This window comes from Lissotriton vulgaris, chromosome 5 (genome assembly GCF_964263255.1).
Source record: "Lissotriton vulgaris chromosome 5, aLisVul1.2, whole genome shotgun sequence".
Lineage (NCBI taxonomy): Eukaryota > Metazoa > Chordata > Amphibia > Caudata > Salamandridae > Lissotriton > Lissotriton vulgaris.
Window position 1 is genome coordinate 665,134,245 of NC_141693.1, and position 14,997 is coordinate 665,149,241.

At 49.2% G+C, this 14,997-nt stretch overlaps 1 protein-coding gene across 8 annotated transcripts in view; it reads right to left on the reverse strand.

Moving 5' to 3' along the window:
- Positions 1–265: 265 nt before the first annotated feature.
- DLG5 (discs large MAGUK scaffold protein 5) overlaps positions 266–14,997 on the reverse strand; it is a 1,254,082-nt gene continuing 1,239,350 nt past the window's right edge. For all 8 annotated transcript variants that reach the window (XM_086922111.1, XM_086922103.1, XM_086922109.1 and 5 more), the window contains one exon: positions 266–2,853. In XM_086922111.1, coding sequence (XP_086778237.1) covers positions 2,750–2,853 — 104 coding nt within the window. In that variant the 3' untranslated portion in view covers positions 266–2,749. The remainder of the gene's footprint in view (positions 2,854–14,997) is intronic.

The window sequence follows — 14,997 nt, forward strand, 5'->3', positions numbered from 1 at the left end:
ACACATATAGGTTTAACTATTGCAATTCTTCTGGAAAATCTCAAATGGCTTGATAGACCAATCTGGAAACTTCCATTTACTAAAGGAGTTTTCTTTTTGGAAGATGCCCCTGACCTTTCACCCAGACCTAAAACACAACCCGCTCGCAATGAGTCAACTATAATTGTCCTGCTATCTCATAAGTCATTCCCTGTGCATCTTTCTATTCAGTGCCTGGATTGTAAAAATAAAAAGTTGTACACTTAGTCACACAACACCTGCACACTTTCCCTTGGATCATGCTTTATTCAACAATTCTTTAAAAGAAATGCTGCCCGTGTTTTAAAGAATCAGTGTAATCTAGAGGTCACAACTGTTAGAATGTATTTTAGATATCTACATACATGCGCAGAGACACATGGAATCATTTCAATTTCGCAAAAACATCCTGATGGTTTACATCAATGATGGTAACAAGTGAATTGCTCACATAATAATACAATGATAGAGTTAGATATTTATGCAGCAGCAGAAGGCTGAAGAGAAAAAATGGTTCAAGTCTCTATCATCATTTTAGTGGGACCCTTGTTCGGCAGAGTCAGTTTCTTGATAAAGCCGTGGAAGTTATGACACACTGAAATAGACTATGCTCTAGAAAGGCGGCGAGATGGATGAATTTAACATAATTGCTGAAAAAACAAAACAGGCCTGAAAGGGACATTGTGCAGGACATAATTTTCTTATTCAGTTTATGGACTTACTGCATCATTGACACATGAAACGGTTCAAAGCAGTGCAGTCACCAGGATCATTCAAGAATATTAAAAGCTTCATTGTTCATCAGAAACGCATCTCAAAATCAAGCCTATATAAATGCATGAAAAAGTAAGGCGGCAAAGACAAATACATTTACTACTTCTATTTCATGAAAAAATAAGACTGTATATATCATTTTAAAGGCACAAGTACGGGAACTGATAAGGCACACCGCAAATAGTAAAGATGATGTAGGCTAATGCAGTCAGTCATTAACTGGGAATGCAATTCATGTTAATTACTAGCCATTGATCGTTTTCAGTTATATCAGTGAGGTTCCATTCATTATATATCTGATAGTACACTAAAGGAAAGATAAAACAGTTATTCTGAAGTTACCCGACACAATTCTGCTTTATGACAAGGATATAAAAGTAAAAATAGTTGATTAGGTAAATGGGAAGCAGGGGCATTTTTTTCTAAAAACAACGGATCCTCACAGCCGTGTTAGCCTTCCCAGACTAAGGTACCATACTCTTGATTCATTTTGTATTAGAAACAAACTAACAGTACCTATTTTCTACACATGCTTCTTGTTTTAGATCTACAGAGGACCTGTGGGGTCTTCAAACAACCGTTCATAGAGAAATCCCTTCAATCCTCTGGGGTGTCCTCAGCATACACTGATCTTGTAATTCACACAGGACACTAATGAGTGAGGTTACAATATGATAAAGGGGTCTAGAAAGTAAAGGCTAATTAGTTTATGTAATTCCATTCACACCAAAACCATTCCAGTCACAGAGAGGAACAAACAAATTACACCTTGAAAGGAGAGAAAAATAAAGTAAATGAGTACAAGAAATACATAACCTTCAAGTAAATATTAACAAAGATTCAGAAAATGTTTTGTAAACTTGTGATTCTAAATGTGCAATTGCTGCATGGCGTCCTCCGCTCAAGAGAATTAGTGTCTGTGTTTTCTGCCGTTGGCCATGCAAGTTGCTGGAAAGTTGCTTTGAACATGCATGAGCAGCCATGATAGAAGCCCCTGTAAAGATGACCTTCTGTTTGAGTGTACCATACTCCTCCGTCATTCAGAAATGCATGTATCGCATTAAAAGGCATTGAGTTCTTCTCATTTACACCCTCGTTGTTGAAGAACATTGGCTGCTGTTCACAAGGTTTCTTTTTTACATTTCATTGTGGTTCATCCTTTCGTGTTTATTTAGCTTTCTTTGTTTCCGGTTCAGTCGACAGGGCAGATTACCTAAACGCTACTAGTACCATTCCATCCACAAAGACGTGATGCTAGAGATGAAGCAGTTGAAAAGATTAAAGGTTTGAGTACCACAAGAAGTCCGGGCGAGACTACCAGTCAGATACTTATTTTGCACTGTCCACCCTGTGCTTTCTCATTTTTCAATTAGTCTGTACTGACTTGAAATTTCACAGCTGAGCAAGTTGTTACCAAAATACACAAATGTTTGGGAAACCTGACCAATAAAAATATATTTTAGTACAACATGTAAAAGAATTAAGAAAGAGAGGAACCATGGCGATAATGACCACATACTGTTAACAGAAAAGCACATGTGCATAACTGAAACAGGCGGCAACACACCAGTATAATAATCTTGGAATGTAAGTCTTTCCACTTTTAGCCCCTGCACCCAAAGTAAAAAGGGACAGGGTACAGTTTTCTGTGTTGCACACTAAAGTTTCCATGGCCCTGTCAGGAACCAAAAAGCATAGGGTGACCTATTGTTAACCTGTTAGAGATGGGAGGAGTGCAGCACAACAGGAGTACACCTATAGTAACACACAAGAGCTGGGAATGGAACACAGTAACCTGCTGCAATGGCCAACGCTCTAGCCACTGAACAAGAGACATTCCAAACGACTGTCACAACAGCATGATGATACATTGTCTCGTGTTCTCTGTGGACCCAGGCTGGATGCCATCTTGAAATAAGACTTGGGGAACAATTCTTGGAAAAATCATATTTAAAGTTTATAAAGGGCTAGCAGGGATCCAGAGGACCTTGCTCTGCTCTTGGTCAACAGTTGTTATTATTTGAGTGCAAATGCTTTGAAGGGCTCCTCCTTGGACAATACCTGCAGAAACAACACAAAGGAAGAGAGTCAACTTATCACATTACATTTTTAGTTAAATAAAAATCACAAAATATAGCCAAGAAATACAACTACTAAAACATATACAGATACTCTCATCCCCTGTTTTGTAGAAGCATCTCTTGCTTCCTTTCGATTTCCTTTCTGAATTTGTTTTTAACTTTCATGTATACTGCGTTTTTGTTCTGAAAAGAAACTGTCATTCAACTAGAGCCTAATGCCTCAAGAGAGCGGAGAAATCTTCCACCAACTCAACTAATCAACGAATGCCTCACCGACCACAAGCTTCTCGATGTCACCCAGTCTGGATTCAGGCCCAAACACTGTAAAGAAACAGAACTCATTTCCACCACAGGCGACACCAGCATGATCCTTGACAGAGGAGACACAGCAGACCTCATTTTCCCAGCACTCTCTGTAGCATTTGACCCCATATCACACCCCAACCTTATCTGGCGTCTGCACGAGATTGGTATCCAAAGACCCCAATCTCCGCTGGATCTGCTACTTCTTAATGGAGGGAACACAAGATGTCAGTCAGGTTGGCACTTTACTCTGCAGAAACCCACAAACTAATCAGCCGAGTCCCTCAAGGTTCATCACCCAGCCCCACCCTCGTCAACACAAACATGACTCTGGCCAATGTCATCCGCGCACACAAAATCAACAGTTTTTCCTGTGCAGGACACATGCAACTCACACTCTCCCTCTTGGACAAGACATCTAAGACAAGAAACAAGTCCACCTCCTGCATGACTGAAGTTCCAAATTGGATGGAAGCCAACTGTCTCATGCTCAACAAGGACAAGACAGAGGTATTTATGCTTAGCAAGAAAAAACTCACCATGGGGGCGTGGCTTCACACCGAATGCACAAGTTACTACTTGTGTTACGATATATCTGTAAGAGAAATTAGCTAGTGATAGATTCCTTACCTTAGAATATCCCCAGGCGTCAGACTGGATACAGAAGGTTTTCCGTCAGCAGTACCCCTGCATGTCAGAAGTTAGCGTTGTGTGGCTCCACGTCAGTCGCTGGCATCGTATGCACCAAGATGACGTCACGGAGACTACTTGGGTGCCACCCATGCGCGCTGACATCAATTCTGTACACGACTTTCGACTGACAGGAACGCAGAGCCATGCAAGAAACTGACCACTGGTGCCATGAAACTAGGGCCCTGAAAGGGATGACCTTAACCCTAGAAATCAGCTCGCAGAACGGGGAGGATGGGTGGGGTGGTAAGGAATCTATCACTAACTAATGTGTCTAACAGATATATTGTTACACAAGTAGTAACTTGTGCATCTGAAAGAGACACGTTAATGATCGATTCCTTAGCTTATAATAGATACACCAGCAATACCAACCCCGGTGGTGGGTCTGCGAACAAGATTACACCAGAAAGTCACGGAGAATGGAACGGCCAAAGAAGCCGTCTCTCTGGACTTGACTGTTAAGGCAGTAATGCTTGGTAAACATGTGCAGCGAGGCCCACTTATCTGCCTGACAAATGTCCTGCAAGGGAACGCTGCGTCCCAAGGCAGTAGTGGCTGCTGTTGCCCTGGTAGAATGGGCACGCAGCCCCACAGGAGGTTCCTTTTTAGCTAACGAGTACCATGCTTTGATGCACAGAACGACCCACCGAGAGATGTTCCGTTTGTGGAGGGCCCAACCTTTTTTGGCGCCCACGCAGCCAACAAAGAGCTGGTCATCCACTCGGAACTGTTGTGAGCGCTTCAGATAGAACGAGAGCGCACGTTTAGGGTCCAAACAGTGGAGTCTCTCTTCCTCTTTTGAAGGATGCGGAGGCGGAAAGAAGGTGGGCAAAGTGATGGTCAGCCGGATGTGGAAGGGTGTGACAACCTTTGGCAGGAAAGAAGGACAGGTCCTTAAAACCACCTTGTCCGGATGAACAGAAAGGAAAGGAGGTTTAGAAGAAAGAGCCTGGAGCTCATTCACTCTTCTGGCAGAGGAGATAGGTTCCAGGAAATCCGTCTTGGGAGCGAGAAGACGTAAAGGACAGTTATCAAGGGGCTCAAAGGGAGCGCACATCAGAAAGGTCAAGACAAGATTTAAGTCCCACAGAGGCATTAAGAAAGGCACGGGAGGAAACGTGTGTGTAATGCCTTTGAGGAAGCAATTAACAACCAGAGACTTAAAAAGATAAGGCTGATCTGGAAGCTGTAGAATGGCGGAGATGGACGAACGATAACCCTTGATAGTGCCCAGAGCAGAGCCCTGCCTACACCAGCCTGAAAATCAACAGGACCCTACCCCCTGACATCGGGGCTGCGTCCAAAATATTTATTTTGCCTTCCCCCTGACTGGCGCAGTCCCCGGGCCGACTCTAGATTATCGAGGCCTGGAAGTGACGACCAAGGGGAGTTCTCTGCCATGGGCACCCTACTGTAATGGCATATATATGGTGGCTGGGAGCCACCACCCCCCGTCACGCGGGGGCATTGTTGGTGGCCACCCCAGCTGGGGCCTGAAGGATCTCCTGCGCAAGTGACTGGGGACTAGGAGTGGCAGTCCAATGCTGAAGTGCAGATGCGAAAATCCACACATCCCTTGAGATGCACTGCCGTGGGCCGGCCTGTCATCTTCCCTATGGTGTGGGCCCCGGTTGCTCTTCCCTGTACAGCAGAGCCACTGGTGGCGCAGTCGCTGGCTGGGATCAAACACCTACCATACTGCAGGTCTGGCGCTGCAGCAACTGCCGGTAGGACAATGATTCCACTTGTCCTTGCTGGGGTTGCAGAGTGTGGCTGTTATGGTCATTAACAAACCACACCATCACCATCGCAGTTGGCGCCCTAGAGGACGATCTCCGCTCGTAGCCTACGCCTCCACTGATGCTGAGAAGGTACCGGTGGGGAGAGGGCCCTGAATACCCTAATGGTGCACATTGTTCTCCCTGTCCTGAGCCGCACTTGACCCATATGCCCATATGGGACCCGAGCACCTCGGAGCTTCTCGCAGTGAGTTCCATGTTTGGGGACTACCAGTCACAATCTAGAGAGTACTTAGCGGGCTGGGGTTATCAGCCGTACCCCAACAGTAATGACATCTGCTCGTACTACACCTTGCTGGTGGTACCACTTTCACTCTGCAGCCTATATTACCTGGCTTTGTGAGTTTAGGCACAGTCTACATCAATCGCCACCCCCTCGCTGCTGGAGGGCCGTGACTTCATGCGCTGACAACCTTGAACAGTGGCTTCGAGGCAATGTGGTCTCAGAGGGGCTGTCTCCACACCATGCACTTGAACGTGCTCACCAGGTCCCCACACGTCCACTCCTACCAGGTTCCAGTCCTCAACTGGTAGTGACAAAATTGCTGCACCATTGCGACAGAGACTATATCCTGGAACAATTCAGGCAACACAGGGACATCCTAGTGGAAAACCAGAGGATGATGTTCTTCCCAGTCTTCTCTAGAGAGGTTCAAAAACAGCGGGCATCGTTCATGGAGGCCAAGAAATGCCTGAGGACATTGGGAGTGTGATATGCTATGCTGCACTCCTGTGAGACTGAGAGTGACCTTTGAGGATGAAGGGCATTCCTTTACCTCACCTACACTACTCTGGGACTGGATCACCACCTTCCTGGACTGGGAGGGAAGTCCCCTGTGCGGGGCGAAAGGAAGTCCGCTGCGGGGGCTGGAGGGAAGCACCACAGACACCCCCTCCCACCCCAGAAGGAGAAGTTACTTCCCTTTGATAACGCATTATCTGGTAGAGACAGGATATAGCCGCAAATTCCTTATCTCAGAATTCTCCCCAGGCGGCACTCTGGATTCGGACATTTTTCAGCAGAACCTCTGCACGTCGGTAGAGGGCATCAAGCGACTTAACAGCAATGTCATCTCCCATATGTGACGTCAAAGTTGGCCATATAAGCCCTTCCCTAGACACGCTGACGTCATTTTCTTAGTGACCATTCTCGCGCCAACAATGCGGAGCCACGTAGAGAAACAGGTTCAGGAAACAGTGTGCCAAAATGGGGTAGGATCTTGTGTAGGAGAGTAGGGTCTGCAATCCTATGATCACCCAGATTTTTTGCTTTTGTTTCACTGGTTTACGACTTTCTCTGGCTGTGGGCCTGCCAATCAGACCCACAGCCTGGCTGTTCTCTCTCTAAATTACGATATGTGCCCTAGGTGCATTTACCAATTGGTACTGGGCCACCTTATCAGACCCTGTAACCCAGGGCATAGGTGTACCCAGGGCCGCCAGGGGCTGCAGCATGTATTATGCCACCCCTGGCTGGCCTCCTAAATCTGACACAACTGGCTGCATGACAGCTGGGGCGAAGTCGTGTAATCACCCTTTGCTTTAGGTATAGTAGCTCTATATCTAACCATACAATGGACACCCGAGTTCCTATCAGTCACTCCTATGGCAGGCCTTAACAATCCTGAAGGCAGAGTGCGTGGGCTCGTGTGAGCTAGGTTCAGGCCCGAGCCGAGCCCGGTTGCAGCTTGCGGAATCAAGACCCAATGGCTGTTCCATGATAACGCGTACCATATCGGTAACTCCGGTGTCGCGTTATCAAGGCATGTCGAGTAAGGTGTCATACGAATCGGGGTGCTGCCCTCTCACCAATTCTGGCGATGAGGTTAGCATTCCACCCTTCTAGAGGGACACGACATGTACGTAACTGTGAACCCCGGTTAAAGTTAACTGAAGCCTCAGCTCCACAAAATGGATGCTGCCACCACAGACACGAGTCTGACCTCCTGCTGCTGGGAGTCCTTCCAGCGAGGAGCGCCTGGACAAAGGGTTTCCTGTCGAGGGCGGTGTTCGCACCGTCCCAGACAGGGTTTGTGTATTCTGGGTAGGTAGGGCTTTTGCGCGAAGGTGACTGCGGAGTGGCACCCCGGTGCTCACTACGCATCTGCCGGTTAGAACCAGTTCCAGGGGCGACAGCCCTGGCCTGGGGAAAGCCCGGCAGGGGGAGAGGGGTGTAACTACCCCCCTTCCTGGTCCCACCCTTAGGGCAGGACCTAGTCATGTACCCACCCCTTTCTTTAGGATAAAGGCCGGAGCGGGGACCCTTCCAAATTAGATCATCTTTGAATCAAGAACTACTTTCTACGAAAGGACCTTCAAGACTCTTCTCAAGATTTCTCCCTTGTGGCTAAGGAGTAGTCACCCTGCATCAGCCGGCACCATCTAAGAACTCTGCGGTTTGCTGTAAGTCCTTCCTCAAGGAATCCGACGGCCCAGCTCGACGAGAACCGGCTTCCCTGGCACCTCTGACCTCTACCCACGTCATCAGCTCAGCTGTGATCTGTGGGTGCGACGAGACCTCGAGGGACCGGCCATCATCAGAACCTGCACGCTCTTAAAAACCAGCACGACCATCGAGGTAACTCTCTGGTGAGTGCTCTGGGGTCCGAGAAGCCCCGACCCTGAGCCGCTCCAGCACCGAAGTGCAGTCTCCCAGCATCTCCACGATCTGCGTGGGGCCCTTCTGCTCGCTGCTCAGCACGTTGTCTGGTCACTAGCCGCTGGCTCGTGTCCTTCTGTGACGACATCCGAGAATCAACACTGCCGGTCTGGTTGCTCCAGACTGGCCCTTGCTTCCATCTTTCCGAGAAGCACCCCGGACCCTCCTGGTCCACTCCAGACGCCGACAGCGACATCCGTCGTGGGACAGCTCGCACCTCCACCGTGGTCGCCGACAACGCCTCCTGGTCCGAGAGACTGCAGAGCCTAGCGTCGCCCACTCACCTGGTCGAGGTGACGGCCAATCGGTGCCTTCCTGGTACCCTCTGACTACTGGCTAGTAGTACGAACTTGGTCCCCTCTGCTTTCAGGTTTCTTCAATCTCCGATCCAGGCTTGGATCTCTACGAACTATTCAGCACTGGTCGCCGGCCAGCAACTCCTTTTCTTCCGGCTCCTGGCTCGTCAGCGAAGACCCCGACGCCTGTAAGACTTGTGCAGCCGCAGCCCTCGTGGCTAGGTAACTCGGCATTTCGGTGCCTGCATAGCCTCCTTACTCTATGGTCCTGAGTCCCTCGCTTCCGACTTGCCTTATCGGGTCCGCCCGAGACCTTAATCTTTCCGTGTCCTCGGACACTTGTTTTAATTGTGCACTTGAAGTATTTACTGAAGAGATTTGGTTTGTGCTTAGTACCCTGTCCTCATAAAGAGTACAGGGCTGTTGTGATTCTTAATAAATATACTGTTTATTTTCATAACACTTGTGTGGTGTCCTTTCACTGGGTGTTCAAGGGGTACATGTGTGGTAAACAGCTGGCTTAACGCGCCCTCTCGAGTCTTTAGCCTTAGACTGCTCGTATCCACGCTACTAGGATAGCTGGTCTATAGGTTGACTTACAACCAAACACCATAAGGGTCGTTGGAACGATACATAGCGGTCGCTAGAATAGCGAACGTTGCATATCGGGCCAACTTCTCACATTGGTGAGCAGCGGTTGGGATTTGAGCTTGCTGTTGTTTTACCACACGTATCCTAAGAATATCTTGTTGAAAGATCGCACAAGTACTGTTAGTACATATAACTAAAGCTTAGAATACTCTGAGTTCTACTGAACCAGCTGTTGTAGCTCCTCAAGGCTTAGCACACCTTGGCTACAGCTCTTAGCAAGGGAAAAGTAGGTAAACACATAGTGTAGGTAGGTGCATCACTTACACCACACTAGAAACAGTATGTCGGACAAAGGAGGAAACTCTGAGTCTCCCCTTGTGTCAGTTGACCCTCCACAGGTCATCCCGTCAAGATATACTGCGCTTAACTTCCATGAGTTACGACAAGTATGTACCTCTAGGAAGATTAAGCAAGGGGCTAACCCCACCACCTCCTTTCTGATTGGTCTCCTAGAGACTTATGATGCCAGAAAGGCTGAGAAGCTTCTTAGCCCTTCTAATCCAGAAGGAGGCATGCCTCCCCTCGAGGGAACCCGGGACGATCCTGACCTCATTCACCTCGCAACTGAGAACGAAGATGACGAGGAGGATGAGGATGAGGATCTCTCTGGGGACGAGGCAGATAAGGGACAGGTAGAAGTCGTCAGACTGACACGGTCCAACTTAAGCAGACATGATAGTGGTACTGGGGGACCCCCGGCGCTACTGTCAGGTGCGCTTAACATTGGGAATGGACGAGTTAGGTCTCTATCAAGAGGCTCTAACAGATCCCTTCGAACCAATGGCTCTCGCAACTCTTCTCAAAGAGGGATGACGTCCCCTCAGAGGAGAGTGTACGAAGCTAAGGAAAGGGCAGCTAATCTGAGGATCGAAAGGGAAGAACTTGCCCTGGCCAAAGAAAAGCTTGCTTTTGCTAGAGAGCAACAGTTAAGTGGGGCAGTCCCCACTGGTGGCAGCAATGTACCTAGTAATAGGGAAAAGAGTTTCGATACGAAACACCTTGGGAAGATAGTGCCCCCCTTTAAACAAGGGGACGACATCCACAAATGGATTACTGCTTTGGAGAGGGCCTGCACTGTGCAAGGTGTTCCCCAGAGTCAGTGGGCAGCTATCTTGTGGCTCTCCTTTGAAGGTAAAGGAAGAGACAAGCTCCTCACCACAAGGGTAGAGGACGCTAACAATTACCAAGTCTTGAAGAATACACTCGTTGAAGGGTTCGGCCTAACCACTGAGCAGTACAGGGTGCTGTTCAGGGATACCCAGAAAACGCAGGCTCAAGACTGGTCTGATTTTGTCGATTGTGCCACTAAGGCTTTTGAGGGCTGGTTGCTGGGCAGTAAGGTTACTGATTACAAAGGATTGTACAATTTGATGATGAGAGAACAAATTTTAAACAATTGTCAGAACCAGTTGTTGCATCAGCATCTTGTCGACTCGGATCTGACCTCTCCTCAAGAATTGGGGCAGAAGGCAGACAAATGGGTTCGTACGAGAGTTAAACAGAACCAGGGCCAGAATCAAGGTGGTCAGAAGAAAGCAGACCAGAAGGGTAAGGATTCTAAAGGGGAACAAAATGACCAGAAGTCTTCGATAGGTCCCCAACAACCCAAAGAGGGTGGGGGTCAGGCTCCCCAAAAGAAGAAAGAAGGCCAATCCAAACGATGGTGCCAGTACTGTAAAAGTAAATCTCACTGGTTTAGTGAGTGCACCAAGAAAGGAGGAGGGCAGACTCCTGCCACTGCAGCCCCTAAGGCACCTGTGCCCCCTAGTACAGACAGCAGTGGTAGTGCGCCTCCCAAGGGTTTAGTAGGGTTAACCCTGGGTTCTGAGGGGCGTGACAACTTAGTTGGCACGCTCACTCAGGCTGTCCTTGTCAGTACAGGGGACGTGGACGTGTCCCCTGACGTAAGCCCCAATACCTTGGGCAAATACAGACAGACGCCTTTCATAAATGGAAAGATGGCTCAGGCCTATAGGGACACTTGTGCCAGCGTCACCATGGTGACGCCTAACTTTGTGGACCCTGGACAGATCATGCCAGGTACAGAATTCCTGGTGACCAATGCAAGCAATGTCACTACCAATCACAGTATGGCAATTGTAGCTTTCTCCTGGGGAGGGGTAACTGGCCAAAAGAAGGTTGTAGTTAGTCCAGACCTCCCAGTGGATTGTTTGTTGGGCAATGATTTGGAGTCGTCACAATGGTCAGAAGTGGAGCACCGGACTCACATGGAAATGTTAGGTTTGCCAGCACATGTGTTCGCTGTGACTAGGTCACAGGTCAGGAGATGCCCCACTGAACAGGTGCTGGATCCTGGAACAACGGACCAGACACCTCCCAAGAAAAAGAGCAGTAGGGTTAAGGCTGCGCCTTCCCCCTTGCCCCAGGTCGAGGATCAAGTCTCAGAGGAGGCTGACCTACAGGAATTGAGGGAAACTGAGCCGAGAGAGTTCGAACTTGATCAAGTTGAATTCTTGGGCTCAGGGGGACCCTCAAGGGAAGATCTGGGGAAGGACCAGTTAGACTGCCCTTCTCTTGAACCCCTCAGACAGCAGGCTGCTGCTGAGGCTGCTGGGAACGCCACAGGTACCCACAAGGTATACTGGGAAGATGGACTCCTGTACACTGAGTCAAGAGACCCCAAGCCTGGCATGACCAGGAGGCTGGTCGTCCCCTTGTCTCAGCGTGGTTTCCTACTTACCTTGGCCCACGAGATTCCCTTAGCAGGTCACTTAGGCCAGACGAAAACGTGGGACAGGCTTGTCTCGCACTTTCACTGGCCTCACATGAACGAAGATACCAAGGAGTTTTGCCGCTCCTGTGTCACTTGCCAAGCCAGTGGTAAGTCAGGTGGCACGACAAAGGCCCCCCTTATACCAATGCCTGTGGTGGGGGTGCCCTTTGAACGGGTGGGGATCGACATCGTCGGTCCCATGGAACCACCGACAGCATCAGGGCACAAGTTTATACTGGTGGTAGTGGATCATGCCACCAGGTATCCTGAAGCTATTCCCCTTAGGACCACTACAGCACCTGTTGTGGCTAGAGCCCTAGTTGGAGTGTTCTCCAGAGTGGGCTTCCCTAAGGAGGTCGTCTCCGACAGAGGTGCAAACTTTATGTCGAGCTACTTAACTGCTATGTGGAAGGAATGTGGTGTCAACTACAAGTTCACTACGCCCTATCATCCACAATGCAATGGGCTTGTTGAGAGATTCAACAGGACCCTAAAAGGGATGATTCATGGACTACCGGAAAAGCTTCGGCGAAGATGGGACGTCCTGATCCCCTGCCTCTTGTTCGCCTACAGAGAAGTCCCACAGAAGGGGGTTGGCTACAGCCCTTTTGAACTTTTGTACGGGCATCCTGTAAGAGGACCCCTGTGTTTGGTGAAGGAAGGATGGGAGAGACCTCTCAAAAAGCCTGCAACCAACATAGTGGACTATGTGCTCGGCCTCCGCTCGCGGATGGCTGAATACATGGAGAAGGCATCCGAAAACCTTAAGGCCAGCCAAGAACTCCAAAAAGCTTGGCATGACCAAAAGGCTGTCTTGACTGTTTTCCAGCCCGGACAGAAGGTGTGGGTGTTGGAGCCAGTGGCCCCAGCAGCACTCAAGGACAAATGGTCCGGGCCCCACACCATCCTGGAGAAAAAGGGAGAGGTCACCTACCTGGTCGACCTGGGAACTCCCCGGAGCCCCCACAGGGTGCTTCATGTCAACAGGCTAAAAGCATATGTCGACAGGAAGGACATGAGTTTGCTCATGGCCCTAGATGAGGGACAGGAAGAGGAGAGTGACCCTCTCCCCGACCTGCTCTCTCAGAATCCTGACGATGGCTCGGTAGACGGTGTTGTCTTTTGTGGCAGCCTCTCCGAACATCAACAGAGCGACTGTAAACAGGTTCTTCAGTCGTTCCGACATCTGTTCTCTCTGACACCCAGTCAGACCGATTGGTGCACCCATGAGGTCGACACTGGTGACAGCTTGCCCGAAATGAGTAAAATCTACAGGCAGCCTGATCACGTTAGAGACTGCATCAAAAGTGAAGTGCAGAAAATGTTGGAACTGGGAGTCATTGAACCCTCGGATAGCCCTTGGGCTAGTCCCGTAGTTCTAGTGCCGAAACCTCACACCCAGGGTGGTAAGAGAGAGATGAGGTTCTGCGTAGACTACAGGGGTCTCAATGCAGTCACTAAGACTGACGCCCACCCAATACCAAGGGCAGACGAGCTTATTGATAGGCTGGCCTCGGCCAACTACTTAAGTACGTTTGACCTGACAGCTGGGTATTGGCAAATCAGGTTAGCTGAGGACGCCAAGCCTAAAACCGCATTTTCAACCCCTGGTGGGCATTATCAGTTCGTGGTGATGCCCTTTGGTCTGAAAAATGCACCTGCCACCTTCCAACGGTTGGTGAATCACGTCCTTACTGGGCTGGATGACTTCTGTGCGGCGTATCTTGACGATATTGCTGTCTTTAGCTCCGCCTGGGAGGATCACCTGGTCCACCTGCGGAAGACATTGGAGGCGCTGCAAGCAGCAGGCCTCACTATCAAGGCCACCAAGTGCCAGATAGGGCAGACACAGGTTGTATACCTGGGCCACCTTGTAGGTGGAGGTCAGGTTCAGCCACTGGAGAGCAAGATACAGTCAATCAGGGACTGGGCTCCTCCAACCACCCAGACTCAGGTTCGAGCTTTCTTGGGCCTGACTGGTTACTACAGGAAGTTTGTCAGGAACTATGGTTCCATCGTGACACCATTAAATGAACTGACAAGTAAGAAAATGCCAAAAAAGGTTCAGTGGACAGCGAGCTGTCAAAAAGCATTCGATGACCTAAAGCAGGCCATGTGCACGGCGCCTATCCTCAAGAGTCCGGACTACTCCAAACCATTCATTGTCCAAACAGATGCTTCTGAGTTGGGTGTGGGAGCTGTTCTTTCTCAACTGAATTTTGATGGTCAAGACCAGCCCATTGCTTTTATAAGCAGACGGCTGACCCCTAGAGAGAAAAATTGGTCAGCTATTGAGAGGGAGGCCTTTGCTGTGGTTTGGGCCCTGAAGAAGCTGAGGCCATACTTGTTTGGCACTCACTTCAAGATTCAGACCGACCATAAGCCCCTCTTGTGGCTAAATCAGATGAAGGGTGAAAACCCCAAACTGCTTAGGTGGTCCATTTCCCTACAGGGGATGGACTTCACAGTGGAACACAGACCTGGTACTGATCATGGCAATGCCGATGGGCTCTCCAGATATTTCCACTTAGAACAAGAAGACTCACCTGGTCAAGGTTAGCTAGTTGTTCCGACGTTTGGGGGGGGGTCATGTAGGAGAGTAGGGTCTGCAATCCTATGATCACCCAGATTTTTTGCTTTTGTTTCACTGGTTTACGACTTTCTCTGGCTGTGGGCCTGCCAATCAGACCCACAGCCTGGCTGTTCTCTCTCTAAATTACGATATGTGCCCTAGGTGCATTTACCAATTGGTACTGGGCCACCTTATCAGACCCTGTAACCCAGGGCATAGGTGTACCCAGGGCCGCCAGGGGCTGCAGCATGTATTATGCCACCCCTGGCTGGCCTCCTAAATCTGACACAACTGGCTGCATGACAGCTGGGGCGAAGTCGTGTAATCACCCTTTGCTTTAGGTATAGTAGCTCTATATCTAACCATACAATGGACACCCGAGTTCCTATCAGTCACTCCTATGGCAGGCCTTAACAA